Genomic DNA, 19,094 nt, shown 5'->3' with positions numbered 1-19,094 from the left:
GTCAGGATGCGACATGACATGCTTTTGTTACATAACTCTTGGCTTTGGGATTGTGGTGGTTCGGGCGCAAGTAGACCAAAAGAGCTTATGCAATAACAACAACAAGATTTATTTCTGCTCCCATTTCTCCGACCACATGCTTCGGTTTTTACCGCATCCCATAATAGACAAGTGATCATGTGACTGACACGTCACAACAGAAACACTACATCTCCCCCTAAGTTATTACAAATGTCAGCACTAGAGAAAACTAAATGAACAGTATTACAAATCTAATTAATAGTCCTTAAAACAAACAGTCTCTCTCTTTATGTCTCTTGCACATTCTAAAACTAAGTGCATACGTAGTCTTTTAAATAGGCGGGTGGTTGTCTAGAGCGCGCAGGTCGCAAAACAACTGAATCGCCCGGCAAAGGGTTGGGTGGAGTCTCTTGCACCTCTGCTGGCTGGCTTGCAATTGTCATTGGATGCGTTTGTTCCACCTGGTCTGGCTCTTGGCGTAGTTGTGCTGGCTGTACCTGGTCTTCCTTTTCAGTGGTTTCAGGTGCAACAAATTTCTTCATGTGGGCTATGTTTCGCATTTTATTGTTCCCATTGGTATCTTCCAGTATGACGGCATTTCCATCTTTGTGAACGACCTTGTATGGCTCAGGTTCATAACTGGGTGAGAGTTTGTTCTCTCGAGCCTGTTTCAGTAGGACTTGATCACCCTCTTCAATGTCGCTGAATTTGGCAGCGCGTGTTCTGTCTGCATACTCCTTCTGTCTAAGTTTAGCCTGAGCATCCCTCTCTTTTAAGAGCAGCTGCCACTGTGCTTCAGTGGCTCGATCCTTGGGGATTTGGACTTTTGGAAGTTTGTCACGTAGCTTCCTCCCCATCAGTAGTTCTGCTGGTGATATCCCAGTAACAGTATGAGGGGTAACTCTGTACTGGAATAGAAAGTCTGCGAGTGCTTTTCGCCAATCTTTACCCTCTAGGCGCGCGATTCTCACGATTTTCAGTAAGGTCTCATTGCAACGCTCCACCTCTCCATTGCTTTGGGGCCAATAGGGCACGCCCTTTTTGTGTTCAATTGCTAGATACTCTAGGAATCCCTCGAATTCCTTGGATGCAAATGGAGGTCCGTTATCACTACGGACAGTCTCTGGTAGACCATGTGTTCTAAAAATAGCCTCCATGGACTTGATTACATTTTGTGCATCTGTTTTCTTGAGAAGGACAGCTTCGATCCAGCGAGAATAGTAGTCTACAACTACCAGGAGGTGAGCTCCACTTGTAATCTCGAGAAGGTCAACTGAGATTTCTTGCCACGGGGAGTCTGGTAGTCTGGTTGATCTCACCGGCTCTGGTTTGGATCGGGGTCCGACAAGCTGGCAGGGGTGACATGTTCGTATTGCTTGCTCTACTTGCTTGTCCATTCGTGGCCACCATACTTTCTCTCGCAACCTGGCTTTAGTTCGGACCATACCTTGGTGTCCTTCGTGAGCCAACATTATGGTGCGCTTTTGAAGGCTCTCTGGAATGAGGATGCGGCTTCCTCTCATCACCACCTGTCCTATCACCCACAGTTCATCTTTAACTGCTTTGTAAATTGTGCCTTGTAACTGGCTCCAATCATCTGTCATTACAGCCTGCCGTAACATCTTTAGCGTTGGGTCTTTTTCAGAAGCGATTTCAACTTCCTTTGGCACCAACGCAGCTGGTACAGCCTCACTTACTACGCTGTACGCAAACTCTTCTGTAGCTTGAGTTTCGTGATCATGGGTAGTACCCACCGGTAGGCGGCTCAGGACGTCTGCAGCATTGTCCTTGCCCCGTATATGTGTCAACTTGTATTGGAACTGCTGTAAGTAGAGAAGCCATCTCTCTATTCGTGCTGATGGGGGCTTTGACTTTGCTCCGAGTACGATGAGAAGAGGCTTGTGATCAGTGCAGACTTCAAAGCTAATGCCATAGAGGTACAAGTAGAACTTTTCACAAGCCCACCTTACAGCCAGAGCTTCTCTTTCAAATTGGGAGTACCTCATTTCAATCTTACTCAGCTTTCTGCTGGCATAATATATTGGCCTGTAGCTTCCATCTTTTTGCTTCTGTTCCAGAATCGCCCCAACTCCCACTGGTGATGCATCGGTTGTCAGACGAGTTTCTGCGCCCTGTCTGAAATATGCCATCACTGGTGCACGAGTCAGCCGGTCTTTTATCTCTTGGAATGACTTTGCTTCCTTTACTCCCCACTTCCACTTGATGTCTTTTGTGGTGAGGTCCCACAATGGACTCGATATTGATGCAAAGTTGGGGATGAACTTTGAACAGAACTGCACGGAGCCAAGAAAACTTCTTACTTCCGATGGGTTTTGGGGTGCTGGTGCCTCAACAATAGCTTTCACACGTTGACTAGACACTTTCAGCCCTTCCCCAGAGAGTACATCACCCATGTAGATCATGCTGCCAACACCAATTTCACATTTATCATAGTTAAGCGTAAGCCCACTTTCTTCAAGCTTGCGCATGACCCTCTCTAAGTTTTCGTCATGCTCTTCATCATTTGTGCCAACAACTCGTAGGTCATCGTGCAGGTTGTATGCCCCTGGGCAGTCTTGGATGATCTGCCAAACAATTTGCTGGAATTTTTCCGTGGCCATGTTTACACCAAAAAGCAGGCGCTTGTATCTGTAAAGGCCATTAGGCGCAGCAAAGGTTGTAATGTCCCTTGAGTCTGGGTGTAACTCAATTTGGTGAAAAGCCATATTTAAATCTAATTTAGAGAAAACTTTGGCATTCGAGACTTCTTGGAGTGTTTCCTCTACGGTGGGGACTGGGTGTTTCTCCCGCACAATGGCTTGGTTCGCTTGTCTCATGTCTAGACAGATTCTAATGTCGCCGTTAGGCTTCTCGACCACTACTAAGGGGTTGACCCAGCTGGTAGGTCCCTCTACTTTTTCGATAACATCAAGCTTCAGTAACTCTTCCAATTTCTCCGTGACTTTTTCTCGTCTACTAAAAGGAATTCTGCGTGGGGGTTGAGCAACTGGTTGTACTTTTTCATCAATGTGTAACTTGAGCTGGTATCCTTTGAGCTTCCCCAGGCCCTGGAAAACTTTGGGAAACTTTGCCCTTAGGGAGGCCTTTCTATCTGCTTGTTTTGGATTGTTACTAGCACCATCAGATTCAACATCACAGCTGTTAACAGGGACACCTACCCTTAAAACACCAAGCAACTCAGATGCATCGCGGCCTAATAGCGTCGCAGCTTTGCCAAGCATAACATAAAACTCAACATTCAGGGACTTTTGGGTTTGTGGCACACGTACATCAAGATTACATTTTCCTTTGATTTGGAGTGGCTCTTCAGATGCATAAGCAAAAACTCTTTTGTTGCACTCCAACAATTTAACATTACCCCCCGTTACAAGGTTAAATACTTCTTCGGACATTAAATTACAACTAGCACCAGAGTCTATAATAACGTTAATAGTCTTATCTGCAATCTCCAGCTTCAGAGTGTTCCCGTCATCTGTCTCCCCAGTGTAGAACACGTAGAAATCATCCTTCCTTGCGGAGTTTCCAGTAGTCACGTCTTCGGTTACTTGGCGTACATCACGTTGGCCCTGTGAACTTCCTCCTCTTCGTCCACGGCTTTGCTTTCTTCCAGAGTTTCCACGGTATTCGTTTCCACGACCACGACTCGAACTGCGACTAGAATCTCGCCCTTTACTCTGTTTGGAGTGACAGCACACTTCGAAATGACCCACGTTGCCACATTTCCCGCATTTGTGGTCACGCGAACGAAGACATTCCTTCGCGAAGTGTCCCGCTTTATCGCACCGCCAACATTTTCCCCCTTGTTTGGCGTCTGGAGATATGTTATTCACTCGGCCATCACGGATAAGAACGAGGGCTTCTTTGTCATGGTATTGACTAACGATTTCCAATAGTTTGCTCAATGTTAATGTTTCTTCGCGATACAACTTGGCCTTGAGGTTTTTGTCTTGAATGAAAGAAATCGCACGATCTCTCACCTGGTTGTCCCTTTCACCTTCGTATTCACAATGTTCGGCTAATTTCTGCAGGCGTGTGATGAAATTGTTAATGGTTTCTCCAGCGGTTGGTTGAGCTGCGAGAAACGCCTGTCTTGCCATCGGCGCGTTTTTTCTCGGTTTGAAATGTTCGGATAGGCTGTCCATAGCTTTCTCGTAATCCTTCGCTTCGCCTCGTTTGTCGGCAGGAATTGAGTTATTAAAAACGTCTCTGACTTGGGGCCCGGCGAGGTGAAGTAGAAGCGCCTTCTTCTGTGTTGGGTCGCTGATTCCCGAGGCAGTCACGTACAATTCGAATTCGTCTTTCCAAGTTAGCCATCGTTGTGCGAGTGTAGCTGGCTCGCCCACAGCGTTGAATGTTTGTAAACCTGGCAGTCCGCTCAAGGATACGGCCATCTGTGCGAGTTTTCCACTGTTTAAACTCGTTATCCACTTTTTATCCGGTTTTCCTCGTCGCCAAATGTGGTGGTTCGGGCGCAAGTAGACCAAAAGAGCTTATGCAATAACAACAACAAGATTTATTTCTGCTCCCATTTCTCCGACCACATGCTTCGGTTTTTACCGCATCCCATAATAGACAAGTGATCATGTGACTGACACGTCACAACAGAAACACTACAGGGATGTTAACCGTGGGAACAGCTATATTTCATTGGCTATATTTTGATTACATTAACTGAAATTTTGTTGACTTGAATTAGTTCCCGTGGGCACAAATAGTTCAGTATCCAGTAGAGCTCAAAATTGAATCAATGGAAGAGTGCTCTGAAGCCAAGATCTATAAGAGCAAGCCAGAACTAAGGAACAGCAATGTAAATGCTGACTATTTCTATTCATCAGTGGAAATATTCAAATCAGTTGCCAATTGCACAGAGTTTGTTTATGCTAAACCACAGATAAACTGGCACGCGAGTGCAAATGCTAGCTGATATTTGTGCTTCCAGCTTAGAATACTAGATGTAACACAGGTGTACTTTTGAAAATTAGCCTTTATGCTTAAAATTACCAGTAAAAGTAAAAATGAGTTTTTTAGCATGAATTTTGAAGGCAAATGTCCTATTAAACTTGTGACTTACCGAAACTGGAGCCGTCACGCAACATGTCAATAATAAAGCAAGGAAATCAAAAGACAGCAGAACCTCTATTAAGCGGCCAACTTTTATTTGGCAGCCAGCGGCCAAACTCCTAGCCTGCGAACAGGCTCCCGGTGAGCCCGAACGAAGGGAGGGAGCCTGTAGACATTCTATTGATGCTGCCGTTCTATGATACCAGCTCCTGGTATCATGATATGACTTGTTAAATCGCTGATTGTTGACATCTTTGAGATGAATATTTGACAGATCTTTGTAAAATTATACGACTCCAGCGGTTCGTTACAATAGTGCATTGCCGTTCTCTTTTAAGTTTCGGTCTCTCGATCTCTTATTATACTTTATGCTCTGTTACGAGGAGAAATTTTAAGTAGAAGCTAGTGGAGTGGAGCCGTTTGGCGGTGCTATAGCAATTCTTTTAAGAGGTCAAGTGCATGGTTTCCGGACTTTGCGCGGTTATCTGCTTGTCGCTTCGCAGAGTTTGACACCTCTATCATGTGCTTATAATTTCTTTAGGCTCATTTCAGTATTGCAAAATATGTTTTAAGGACGGTGCCTACTAAATACAAAGGTTTTTGCACCAGGTTAGGACCACGCGGAAAGAATAGATCTTTGTAAGGCCTATCGGAATCCACAAAGAAAAAAGAGGGTAGCCACGCATATTTTCGAGATAATTAGCCTTGAATCTCAACAAAAATGCTGACATCAGCATTTTTCTGAATATAGAAGGGGAGGATATTTCTTCACAGATTTCTTTAGAATTCGCCTTTACATACAGAAAAGCAAACACATTTATAAAGATCTGATCTACATGGTAAATGGTAACATATAAACCATTTTTGGTATGTTTTTAATAACAAAATCGTTGCAACAACACTATTAGCGTCTCTGAGAGCCTTTCTCTGTTTCAGCTAAAATACAGTCTAAATATCCTTTGCTCGCAACCAAAAACTAATCACGTGCTGAATAGGCTTGCCGCTTCCATTTCATAACATAAAATATAGGGGTAACCACGCGTTTTTTAAAGTTATTGATCCTTTTTGAAACTATTTACGGTGCCCATTACATTTTTTCCTGTCACCTTCCTAGTAAGTAAAACATTTGCGTATCTCGCACTTGTTTTGCGCGCGCACTACGCCATCTGCAGGTACATGTTTACAGATGGATTTTAGTATAATTTTCGACAGATAACAGCTAGTTTTTCAGCTGGAAGACGTTAACAGTTAGTGGTTAGCGACATGCTGCTGTTCTGGTGTTCCTGGTGTAAGTACAGGTTCATTAAACTTGATCTGGTCACAGTAGGAAAATTTTGCTTTCAATTTAGTCGTGTACTTGGTAGCGTAGTTGATTGCGTCATGTCAACCCAGCGCGTGCGTTGCGTTTCAACCATGCCTTGCGTGATGCGCAGAACGTGTGCGCACTAACAAAAGTAGGCACTGTCCTTAAGCTCTCTAAGTAATGGCTCTGGAGGGACAAAGTTAAGTTTGAAATATTTCGTTAACATGTTGCTTACTTGCACTCTATATTATGATGCCCTGCCCAGCTATTTGATTAGCGCGATTAGAACTGTTTGCAAGTACCGAAAATGTAGCATCTTGACAGGTCTAATTACCTCATTGACTGATTTGTTACAGGTTTATCACCAAGGGCAGATAGGCAGATCAAAAACAAAGTCTACAGGCTCCCCTGTTCCCGCCCCGATCGCTTTGCTCTCCGAAATTTTTTTCCGTCCTCCCCAGGAGCCTGTTCGCAGGCTACCAAAATCCCGGAAAAAATTGTCAGCTATACACTGTAATAAAAACCTCTATTCAACGCACAGCTCTCAAGTCTCACCCATTGGGCATGAGACTCACGCTAACAAATTCAATCTTACGCTCTCACGCTTAAACTATTATTTCTCACGCATTTAAGATTCCTTGCTGCTTTAGTGAAGTTCGTTCATGATAAACTTTCTTTTATGATATAATTTCATTCTTGTTCGGTCAGTGATTAGACTGATAGCATGTAGAACAAGCGTTATAACATGTTAATTTGACTTCTAGATACATGTAAGTCAGAATGTTAAGAAAGAGTTGATATTGGTCCAATAAAAAGAAAATTCTGCGATCTAAACAGTTGCTTTTAAAGCATCACATTTCTGCTCAGAATGAAGGAAAACACGTGTTAGCTACTTCAATTTTTCCAAATTTCTTAGGGGAGCATGCCCCCATACCCCCGTAGCGTGGTGCCGCCTGCGGCGTCACAAACAACAGCTACAGCATTAAAGATCTCACTCTTTGCATGCCAATAAATTGACTTGGGAGCTCTGTCAACGGCCACCACTATTAAGCAGCCGCAGTCAGCTTCTTGTCGTCCCTAGGGTGATTTTGTTTTGTTTTATACCAGTTGTCTTGTCTAGAGTGGCTGCTTTTAAAATAGATGTTCGACTGTAATCTACAGAAAAATAGTGGACTTTGACATTATGCAACATCTGTCTGTAAAACTTCAGCTGTTCACAAAGATTTGATTTCAGCAACAAACAGCTATTTAATTTATATCAAGAAGTAGAAGACGAACGCGTTCATAATCTTTGATTACTACTAGTTTTATATTAATTAAATCTGTTAGTAATCAGTAGTAATGCTAGTAACATGTTCAGCTGGCAGGTTTAATTGCTTTGGACAGTTTACTGAAATCAAGGCTGGGTTCTGACACAATAGTCCTTACCTTCTCCATAATTGAATCGCTGACTCCAAAGTGGTCCCAAAATATCGCTTGCTGTTTTGTCAACATGTTTTGGGACCACATCTTGTAGAATAACTGTAACATCTGTTGCTTCAGCACACATGTTTTTATCGCCTTTTGCCACGGTGAAGTTCATTCGTTCGCTTTCCCTCTACAAAATGTCGATCTGGATAAACATATTTCACCGCGCCGCTCAGAGTTGAACCCGCCGCCATTTTTAGTAAAGTTGTACCCAGGTCTCGACCGTCACATTTGTGGACGGTTACCAAGCTCGGTCGAAAAGTGGTCCCAAAGCGGGCCCCAAAAAGGCCCTCCTAAAAGATTTTTTGGGCGAGCCCAGCCCGACGGGAGCCCGACGCCATGTTGGAATAGTAACCGAGCCCGACACCATATTAGGAAGCTTAAGCAATCCACGTCACCAAACAAAACGTTTTAAAATGAGCAAAACAATAGCTGTGCACGTGCGTTATAAATCTTTGTACATTTCTTGGCCGTGAAACGGACCAATATCTGCGTCGTCTACGGAACGTGGACGACGACGACTAATTTTTCGTATTCCCATTTGGAATTGAACGCCGTCGTTGCATATTTAGCTTAAGCACGTTTTTAGAGCCATTGGCATACAGTCGCGAATTTCGCTGGTAAAATATAAATTCCTTTTTACAAGGCGTCGCCCTCGACGTCGAAATAGCAACCGTGGAGTCAGCGCTAGCCTCGCTATCGTGTTTGCGCGCGTGCCTCGTGCCAGCCCGAATTTACACGATCATTTATAATATATATATAAAAAAAAGTATTTCGCTACATCGAAGTGGAGTGGTTTCATATTATGTATGATAGCGATGCTAAATGAGTGGCTTAATAGAATTTATCACGTGACAAAGTGACGTCACTCATTTCTACAGAATCTTCAGAATACAAACAATAACTGCTTAAAAGTAGTCTTACATTGCTTATCAATCAAACGTTAACGGTACTTTTTATGTGAAACTTATGGAGATTTCTTCCAGATGAGTTTTTAAACCACTTAGCTAAAACTTACATGAGGATTTTAAGGATTTTGTTTCCATGGCAACGCTGAAAAATATTTAAATTTCACCACTAAAAACTTTTAAGTACTTTTTTAATGCGTTGATCTCGCAGAATTTTCGGCAAACAGAAGCAGGAGATAATAAGTGATTCGCAACCAATGACAGATCAAATTGTTTTTCAATTAATATCCGTCTGCCATCTTGGATCCGTCATCTTGGCTGTTAAAACACCATTATTCAAAAGTAAAATGTGGCAAAAGGGTTTGAAAATTAAAATTATTTTCCCTTTTAATTTAAAGCACTTATTGTGTAATTTAAAAAAATCGCTTGAATACTCCCTTATGTCGAAAAAGGACAAAAATGTTTGCCTTCAATATTGCCTTCAAAAGAGAGCATAATTCGCGAAGTTGAGTAATTAACAAATAATGAAGCCTCGACTGTGCTCTGTTCCGTTGTAAAGCACGCAGGAAGCGGTAGAGTACGAAAGACAAATTCCATATTTACAACAACCACGTCGTGATTATTTTAAAATTATTAAAGAAAATACTGTTTGTCGCTACTGACAAGTAAGCGTCCAGAATCTTCAAGTTTTTTGTATTCATTCTCCACAACCAGAAATGCGTCTGACAATGAAATCTCACAAAGCAGAGAACCGCTTGGGAATGCATAAATACTCCCCTGTTTAGACTGGCGGTTTAGAGCTTTTTTTCCTGAAACGTTTCAAACCAGCCCTATACTCGCTGTTTGTCATCCAGTAAATCAAAGGATTGACACACGAATTAAACATAGCAACAATTCCTCCTGCACGTTGTAATGTACTACCAATCTGAGTGACGCCAAAAGGAGAAAGAACGTAAATGGTTTGAGCTGGAAGCCAACACAATGTCAAGGTTATTGAGGTCACAGCGCACATGCGCAGTAACGCTTTCTGCTGCGCTCTCTGTCGTTCACCATAGCATCTTGCCATTGGTGATGTCTTGAACAGCAGTGTGATATGGGCAAACGAGGCCCACGTAATCAAACATGGAATATAAAACCCAATCAGACAGTAGATAACTATCATGGCTTGAGTTCCCTTTTCTCCATAAGGCGCTTCGACATAGGAACATTTACTTCCTGACAATTTCCACTCAAAAAATTTGTAGCTTTGCAGAAGACAAGTGGAAACCCAAATAGCCAGGATGCAAAGAAAGATTCTCTTTCGAGTGAAGTACTGCTTGTGCATAATGGGTCGAAAAATACAATACCACCTATCAATAGCCAGGCACGTGACCTTCAAAATGGAGATTGTTCCCAATGTGAAAAGAACATACCTACTACTGAGAACACGACAGAAGAGTTCACCGGCTAAACCGCGAGGAACTGGAAATGAGTCGATGCTGATAACATAGCCGGGAGTAAGAGGAATGAAGATACCTGTTGACAACAAAAACATTGCGTTATTATTCTTGGTGTTTATTGAAAAGAGGTATTAAAAAGGGGGAGGGGGGGTTGGGGGTAAAACACAAGAAGACTCAAAACACATCCTCGTCATTTAGCTGCACAATCCTAGGCGTTCCTTTTCCTATTTTCCTTTGTTTTCAGCCATACTCCTCTTACTCACGTCTTTTGTCAGCTTAAATGACAACATTTCATGACCTATGACGTAACCACCCTAAAAGGGTTTTCAATTTTATCGGAGATAGACCTCAAATTTTCAGCCCAAGGGCAAATTTTCATTTTTCCGTCGGTCCAGAAGTCTCAAAATAAGCTTAATTTAAGTCAAAAAACATTTTGGGTTCTTGTTTTTGAAAGAATTTTAACGCTTAATAAATGATTCCCGCTTCTTAGAACTCCTGCTTCCCGCCCTTTTCCCGCCCTTTTCTCTCCCGCCTTAAGCCCCCTATTCTCCCAGGCTCCCGCCCCCTGTTCTCCCCACTACAAATGTAACGCACGCGGTCGACTAACAGTTCAACGGCCAAAAGTTTAATCAATCGGTTCCTAACGTACAGCTTATTCGTACACGACTAGTCTACCCACACAAAAGTCATCTACATAAAACGAGTCTTCTTTATATACTCCGCATCACGAGTTCATTACGCATTCAGTATTCGATATATAACCGTCTCTTACAACTTGTGCTAGCACATTTAAATATAATATTCGAACTTATTATCCAACTGCAGCGAATGCTGTCCAAATAACAGTACAAATATACAGCGATATTGTACAGTTATTTGTACAGTAGAAAACCTGTTTGCCGTACAGGTTTTGCGTGCACGTAAAACTGTCACACTCTCCCTCTTTCATTGATAAGTTTACTATGGCAGTTGGATAATAAATCTCTTATGAGATGTTTTGGTGTGTAATGTCGCTTTATATTTTTACTCGTTGTTTGTATTTTGACTCGCTCTACGGGTTCGTTAAAATACGGTACAACTCGTAAAAATATACAGCGATAAACATCTAATTAACAATTAGATTATGAGCTCGAGATTTCTATGAGGTGATAGTTGATGAGGCCGAAGGCCGAATCAACTATTGCCTCATAGAAATCGAGAGTGAATAATCTAATTGTTTTAGTAGAATTCTAACTTAAATTAACGCAAGTAATGGTTTCCGAATATTTTCGACACATTTTTTGAACTTTACAATTTAACAAAATCGCACGTTTTGAATTGCCCTCGGTAAATTTGCAGTTGTCTACGCGCGCGCACCGGTTTTTCAATATTTCCAGTTTTTAAAGTCAAGAATCCGTTAATGTCCTTCTTTTAGTCTTCTCGGAAATTTAATTCAGTTATCCATTTACATCTAAACGTTCTTTTAAAACTTCGGGAAAACGATAAAAACGTCGCATTTCGTGGACGACCGATAGCTACTGCATTCTAATGGTTGATAGTATACGAGTAGCTCAGCTAATCAGATTGCAGCATTTGCATTAGTATACTAGTACAATTCCACTAATAAGACTATCTACAAGCGTTCTATCACGAATGCCGTTCGCTGATTGGCTACGCTATTCACTATCTATTCTGTGATAGATAGTGAGTAGCGTAGCAGTGTGCGCTCACGGTCAACGAACTGATGGCCGCTTCGTTGCGTTTTCGAAGTGTCTGTGAAGAAGATTTATAGATAAAGTTTTGAACGACTAGTAGATTTATAGTAAGACAATTAAATGGTTCGCTCTCGATATCACGCGATAGAAATCTTGACCTCATAATCTAATTGCTTAATATACATTAGTTCGCGCAATCACTATATCTGTTCGTTACATTTCCCCCTTCCAATAAAAGTGATTCGTCCTCGCAAGGAGAGTCATTTTAAAACCAACAACGCTGTTTGACATATTCAACAACAACAACCACAACCACAACAACAACCACAACAACAACAACAACAACAACAACAACAACAATAACAACAACAACAAAGGAGAGTCCATTAACTTATACAATCCTCCCCTTTCACTCCATGATATCTCTAATGTGTCTTTGAACTGTTCAAAATGTAACTATGAACCGTTCATGCAAAACGTCTTAATCAAAGTTAAATGTGACTCTTAACAAACGGCATTCAGCCTCAATAAAATCTGACTCTTAACTAATTTATAGACCAGCTCTGGCCAACTTCCAAAATCACTGAAATGTTCTGTTCGTGAAATGGTTTAAAGCGATCATAGTGCAAAAACTTTGGTTTTCACTTGGGATTCTTCTGGATCCGATACACCGCGTCCGTGACTCGCTTGACTCGCTCCGTGACTCTGCCAGGGGCCGTCCTCTGAAGTTTACAACTTTGGGCTTCTGTCTTTCTTGCTCTTTTCCCCCTCTCGATAGGATTTTGCATGGTGCCTATAAATGTTTCTGCATATAAATGTTTCTGTCGTTGGCTTGCGATGCTCAAATGGTCACGGACAAGCTGATGTACTGTTCCCACTTATTCCCGGAGATTCCAGGCATATTCGGTGTAATCTGGTGGTGTGACTGTTAATGGAGGAGCATCGCACATTAGTGCACCGGTGCTCTCATGAATCGCTAAACGATAAGCCATGGAAAAAAGAGGTATTAGCAGATCCTAGTTCCGCTGGTTTTCTTGGACACATTTGGATAACATAGCCTCCAATGTACGATTTAGTTGTTCCACCATCCCATCTGATTGTGGGTGCAAGGTTGTTGTCCGAGTCTTCTCAATACTCAGTAGCCTGCAAACTTCCTTAAACAGCACTGATTCGAAGTTACGTCCTCGATCAGTGTAAATTTGCAAGGGAACACCAATCCTGAAAATAACCTCAGTGAGCAAGAGATCTGTCACAATACCCGCGAATTCTTCAGGCATGACAAACGCCTGCACCCATTTCGAGAAAGAAAATTAATCCATAACCACCAAACAAACAACAAACAACAACACTTTATTCGTTTTCCCATAATTTAAATGAAGTTTTTGTTTTCAATAATTGACATGAAATTCCTGTTTTGTTTCTTGCAGTGGTCCCAACACATCGGTTGCAAGCCTCTCAAGGGATGCCCCACGTTGTAAAGTTTTAGTGGGGCTTGAAACTTTTTCTGCGGCTTTCTTCGAGATGAGCGCTTAAAGCTCTGGTCAGACTGATTCGCAAGTGGAAGCTAGTTGAAAACTTGGGTCTACTTGCGACTCCGTTTGGCCAGGCACTGTGCGCACTTGCTTTGACTTACGATTACTTGTGCTCACTTTAGTCGTGATCAAACTTACACCCAAGTCAACACAAGTTTAGTTAGATAGGCCCTTTATTTAAAAGTAAATCTATAGTAAATTTTCAGGGTAGTGCATTTCTGTTCCCTGAAGCTATTGCCTCAGTAACATAGAATGCACAATAATAGGATATGTACAAAAATAAAAACATAAATATCGAAAAGTGACGTGCATTCGTTGTTGAAATGGGTTTTTTGCGACTTGGATGTACTTGAGAGGAAACTTGCGATTCCGTTTTGCCACCCAGCGCAAATCTCTACGCAAGTTCAATTCGCGGCTATTTGCTACTACTTGCGAGTCCTTTTGGCCAGGGCTAAAGGTAGTTTCGGCACCACACCTTAACTTTGAGGCTGTTTCCATACCAATAGTACCGCTGCTTGACACGCTGTAGGGTCTTTTTCCCTCCCAGATGTCAGACTGTAACTGAGTCATGTAGAGACAATGACACATTCTCTTGAAGGCTCTTAGGAATACTGAACTGATTTTAAGCTTTGCTCTCCTTCCTTCAGGATAAGTCTCTCAAGCTTTGCCCAATAGCCGTTAAGCTCTTCTCTCGTTATTCTTTCTGTCCAGATTACGTTCCCAATTTCCATTCCTTGTGACTGCACCACAGAACGAATCATCCTCGGGTTTGTGCCGTGCTACAATTTTGTAGCAAAATCCACTCTCACCAAGACTGCAGGGTCGTCTAGACAAGGCGTCTGCATTTCCATGCTTACCTCACGAACGATACACCACTTCACAATCATAAGTACCCAGGATTTCTTACCATATTGCCATTTGCCCTTCCAAATCCTTGAAGCTCATCAGGCACTGCAAAGCTCCATGATCAGAAATGGCGTATCCCGTCTACCAGAACAAGTAACTCACGACGTGTGAATAATTCCTGTCTGCTCTCCTCAATGCTCTACTGAAATGTATGCAATTACTTTCCGGATGCAATTTTGAATTTGCGAAAGGCCAGCCCCGATTATCAACCCACTTGCGTTCGGGTCCAAGATAAACATGTCAACAAGCGCTGGGTCTGCATGCATCGGAGCTCAGGCAAGATTCTCCTTTAAAGTACGTGCAGAAAACCCTATCGCAGGTCTCCGACTATACCGGCTTGGCGACGCAACGCAGTGACGTCATTATTCAAGATTATTCCGGGTGTTTTTCGTCCAAGAGCAGAATGCTTGGAAAACATTTTAGTGACTCAAACCATGGAACCGATATTAGGGCTTATTGTGTTTATTGCTATTCCGGAATATGACCAAAAAAATCGTATTTTTTCTGACGAACATCTTAATGTAGCAAACGTTCTTACGAATATCCCTGAGCAAATTTGAACAATTTGATAACGAAAAGGAAACTGAGTATTATTTGAACATCTCGGAAATTGTACATCAAAAGACAGCTTTTATTTCTCGTCACTTCTCGAGATAATTATCGCAATCAACCAGCTGCCCTTAGTTTCTAAAACTTTAACTTCATTTTAAATATTTAAAAACGCTGTTGATGTTGACGTAACTGATATCGGACCAAAGAAATTGGATGAGTTCCTTTTTAACATCATGTATGAACTGAGCCGTAACACACACGCTTCGTCTATATATTCAAACGGAATAGTAAAAGTTAAATGCAGCATAAAGCTAAGAACTGAACTGCACAATCTATAACAATCTTGTGCAGACTTGACGATTTGTTCTCCTCTCAAGTGAACAATTATTTTGTTTTGTTGATGTGTTTTTCTACACAAGGCTGGACATGATTTGAATTTAATACTAGAATATTCTAACATGGCGTGATCTAGCTGAACTGACTTGCCTCAGTTCAAAAGCCGGGACTGTTCGTTTCTTATAAAGCTACAAACCTGTTAGTAGATCTGTGATTGCCAAAGAGAACAGAAGAATGTTGTGTGGTCTTTTCAACATGGCAGGCTTCTTCATCATAATCACACAGAACAGTGAGTTCAACAAAAACGACAGAACGGCTATTAATCCAAACATTCCGGCCATCCCTGCTTCGGCCTGAAGACTCTGATCATCTAAAGCTGGTGTCGACATTCCGTTGCTGGAATTATTTCACAGAGGCGAAAATGTACTCTGTACGTCCAATTTCCACCTATCGCGCCTGAATAGAGTGCGGGTTTAATTTCTTTTTACTTTAGTGTTTTTCAAATTTAAGAACCAAAATATAAAACTAATATCGCAAAACACATTAAAGGCTCGTCAATTATGGCTTAACAAAGGTGTCTGGCTATATTGATAATGATAACTATTGCAACAAGCAGGAATTTGAATAACTAAGGAAACTGTGGTTTATATCTGCAAAGATTACCTCTCGCTGAGTAAGCGTCGTTAATAACTGTCCACCGACTCAGTTTTGTTGATTTGTTCTACTTGAAATCTTTCTTGAACCTGGTAAAAAACTAAAACATAATTCCAATTATACTTTATTTCACTGCATAGATAGGAAGGAAAAACAAGTCCACTAAGGTTTGTTTTGGCAAAACTTTGTTGAGAAATAGAAGGAAAAAAAAAACTACATGGCGAAATACGTAAATGGCGGTACAGCTGAAAACCACAATTAACAAAAAATACATTTGTCTTTGTCGGTCAATCATTGATACTTGGTACATAATCATTTGCACCTCGTTTAAGACAGTTTTCTCTAAAACATGCTTTGCCACTGCTTTACTTCTGTCGAAAGAAAAGGAGAAGAAAGAAAACGAAACACGAAAAATCGTTAAATAAAAAAGTTGCCTTGCTGATCCTTGAGTTTAAATTTAAATAACGTCACCATGACATTAAGCTGGATGTTTGTACAACATACACCTAACCATACACCGTGGAAATTTAACTAACGTCAGTTTTTTATGCGTCTGTCCTCTTATTGATGATAAATTGCGTCATAACATTGTCAAAGTGGCCGTGGAAACACGAGCCGCAGGCTAGTGGTTCCGCATTAACATTGTTATTACAATAACAAGACCCGAAAATGGTCAAATGCCGGGAATAAATGAGGGGAAAAGACGCCGTAAAGTTGCCTTAAACAAAGGTAAGTGAATTTTATTCAAAATGACGCGAATATTGTCAATAGCTTTTCTCGCCTTTTGATTGGCTACTTAAAAAGTCAATAAAATCTCATTGGTTTAAAAGTTGACAGTTTGACAGCTGAAAGTTGAACTTGAAAGCTTGCATAAATTAAAATTTTATCCGTCTGTACTCTTATTGATGATAAAAATGAGCCAATCAGCGTGCTAGAAATTAGACAGTTATTGTATAAACGTTTTTTGACGTCACAGTAACTGGTCAGTGGTCATCACCATCAGGCTGACTTGCGGTAGTTTGCGTGTCGTTTGCGTGGATAGCGAGCGGTACAGGGAAGTCATTTGTGTGGAGCAATGTGCAGTTTGCTGAATCGACAGCTGAATCGAGCTGACGAAGCGTGGATCGTGTTGCTTCAGTCGTCCGGTAGGGGTAAGAACGCCGAACGCCGAACTGCCAAATGCACTCTTTACTTGGGGATTAGTAGTTTCACTCATGTTTGCTTGGGGTTAGCTTTTGTTTGTTAAGGACACTATTATATTGCATATAGCCCTGTCCAACGGCCGTCGATAAAACCAGGAACATGGAACATTCCGGAACATCCCGGAACATCGAATAATTATCATATGTGTATCCCTTATTATCCCGTGCAACCGTGCACGTGTTTTTAGTGAAAAAAATCGAGTTTCAGATTCCAGTAAACCCAAGCCGTGTAAAAACGTCGGGTGCGAATATTGCCTGCAGTTTTGACAAGGTTGATGCGCTATATTATATCAGTTGTGTTTATGGGGATACGACGATGGCCTGTAAGGGACACCTCGATATTTTTCATCGCCACATAAAAGAAAAAAATTTGCTTTGGCGACTTAATAAATGAGCATAGCTTTCTTTTTTCTGACTTTGAGTTATGGTCGATCGCGACTGATAAGTAGCCAATGTAACGGCTGTGTTTGGGGATACACATATCACTGCGCCATGAAATAATTAGTGATATGTGTATCCCCTGCTCGAAGGTTTAGTCAGATATACAATCGAGTCGGTTGGAACTCAGTCTAAACTCCAGAAATCCTAAGCTGCTCCGTTGGGCGCGAATATTGTATTGAATTTGACAATACCTGGCGTTTGGTTCTTATAGATACATAGCGTATATAACGGCTGTGTTTATGGGGATGTACACATAACTACGTGATAAACAATCAGTGATATATGTACATTCTCAGCACGCTATGACAGCAATATGTAACTATTATGTCAGTTACTCACTCATCAAGTCTCAACTACAGTGCATTGTATCTACATAAAGCTTTACTGCTTAACTCCTTCGAAATGTCAATAAATCTCTTGTGTCACTTGAATGGACTCCTCAATATTTAAATTTTATTACACAAATGTACAATGTATGAATAGTACAGTAAACACCGTTTGCTCCTTACGTCCGGTCAACTCGGCCCCTTCTCAATGTACCTGAAAGGTTCGACTTCTTATCATAGTATTTGGTGACATCTCTATTGTCTCCTCCGAAGTCCCAGCAATACTTTCGATCAGATACAATACCCGTGTTTTGTCTCCAATGTGATAATTCTTTAGATGGATCCCACAAGATATGGTATTATAGTTCAATATTTGAGGAATAAGGAGTACCCAGCAGGCGCAAGCAAAACCGAAAAAATCAGTTTTGAGGAGGTTTGCCAACAAATTTGAGTTCGACGAAAAAGCTCAAGCGCTATTCTACTTGGACTAAGGTCAAATGGACACGGTTTAAGCGCATGGTAATCAAAGAAGATGAAAAATTGCCATTCTTCAAGTTTCGCCGGCCACGCTGGTCGAGACAACACTATCGAAAAGATTAAAGATCGCTTCTACTGGTCTGATTACTATAAGGAAACTGTTGAAATGGTGAGTGGTAAATGCGATTGTGAATACTGATTAGGTGTTAGTTCGTTACGTGACACTATGCTTAACATTCGCGCCTTACAATGTTACTTTGGGAGGGAGAGGGTGCGGACGATACAAAATGAAACGGTAAGGGAAAATTTCACCAAAAAAACTCCAGCATGGGAGGAAGGGTGAGTTCTGTAACTGTTTTTTTCTTTTTCCACCCCAGCACATTTAAAAAAAAAAATTTTCACATTAACGAAGATACTTCGAGCGAGAGCGGTGCGGTGGGGTGTGACCTTTGCAGTTTGACGCTTGAAATATAGAAACCAAGCGTCCTGTTTATACGTCAAATAAGTTTTTAGCAACAAACGTATTTGTTTTAGCATCAAACGTTTCGTACACAAATCTCCGCAATTTCAGAACACGCCAAGGAGTCGGGGCGTTTACCCATTTGGACAAAGACAAGTTTATTGATCGTGACCCTCACTGGTACACACGAAGGGTCAAGGAAGCTATCCATATAAGACTTCATCCAAATAACATCAATAGAGATAGTGGAATCGAAATTCCTGAAGCATGGATACCTGCAATCAGAAAGCACAA

At 41.5% G+C, this 19,094-nt stretch overlaps 1 protein-coding gene across 1 annotated transcript; it reads right to left on the bottom strand.

Moving 5' to 3' along the window:
* Positions 1–9,370: 9,370 nt before the first annotated feature.
* On the bottom strand, positions 9,371–15,645 carry LOC145467763 (allatostatin-A receptor-like). The gene is made up of 2 exons (XM_081451361.1): positions 15,437–15,645; positions 9,371–10,296 (listed from the first exon to the last, which is right to left on the bottom strand). Exons 1-2 carry the CDS (start codon positions 15,627–15,629, stop codon positions 9,563–9,565), a joined length of 927 nt encoding a protein of 308 aa, XP_081307487.1. The 5' UTR covers positions 15,630–15,645; the 3' UTR covers positions 9,371–9,562.
* Positions 15,646–19,094: the final 3,449 nt, after the last annotated feature.

This window comes from Orbicella franksi, chromosome 14 (assembly GCF_964199315.1).
Source record: "Orbicella franksi chromosome 14, jaOrbFran1.1, whole genome shotgun sequence".
NCBI classification, from domain to species: Eukaryota; Metazoa; Cnidaria; class Anthozoa; order Scleractinia; family Merulinidae; genus Orbicella; species Orbicella franksi.
Note: the sequence above shows the minus strand (reverse complement) of the source record. Positions and strands in the feature narration are given on the sequence as shown.

Coding starts and splice junctions, on each gene's coding strand:
- LOC145467763 (XM_081451361.1), bottom strand. CDS start 15,629: ATGTCGACACCAGCTTTAGATGATCAGAGTCTTCAGGCCGAAGCAGGG. Junction 10,297..15,436: donor AATCACAGATCTACTAACAG/GTTTGTAGCTTT, acceptor TGTTGTCAACAG/GTATCTTCATTCCTCTTACT.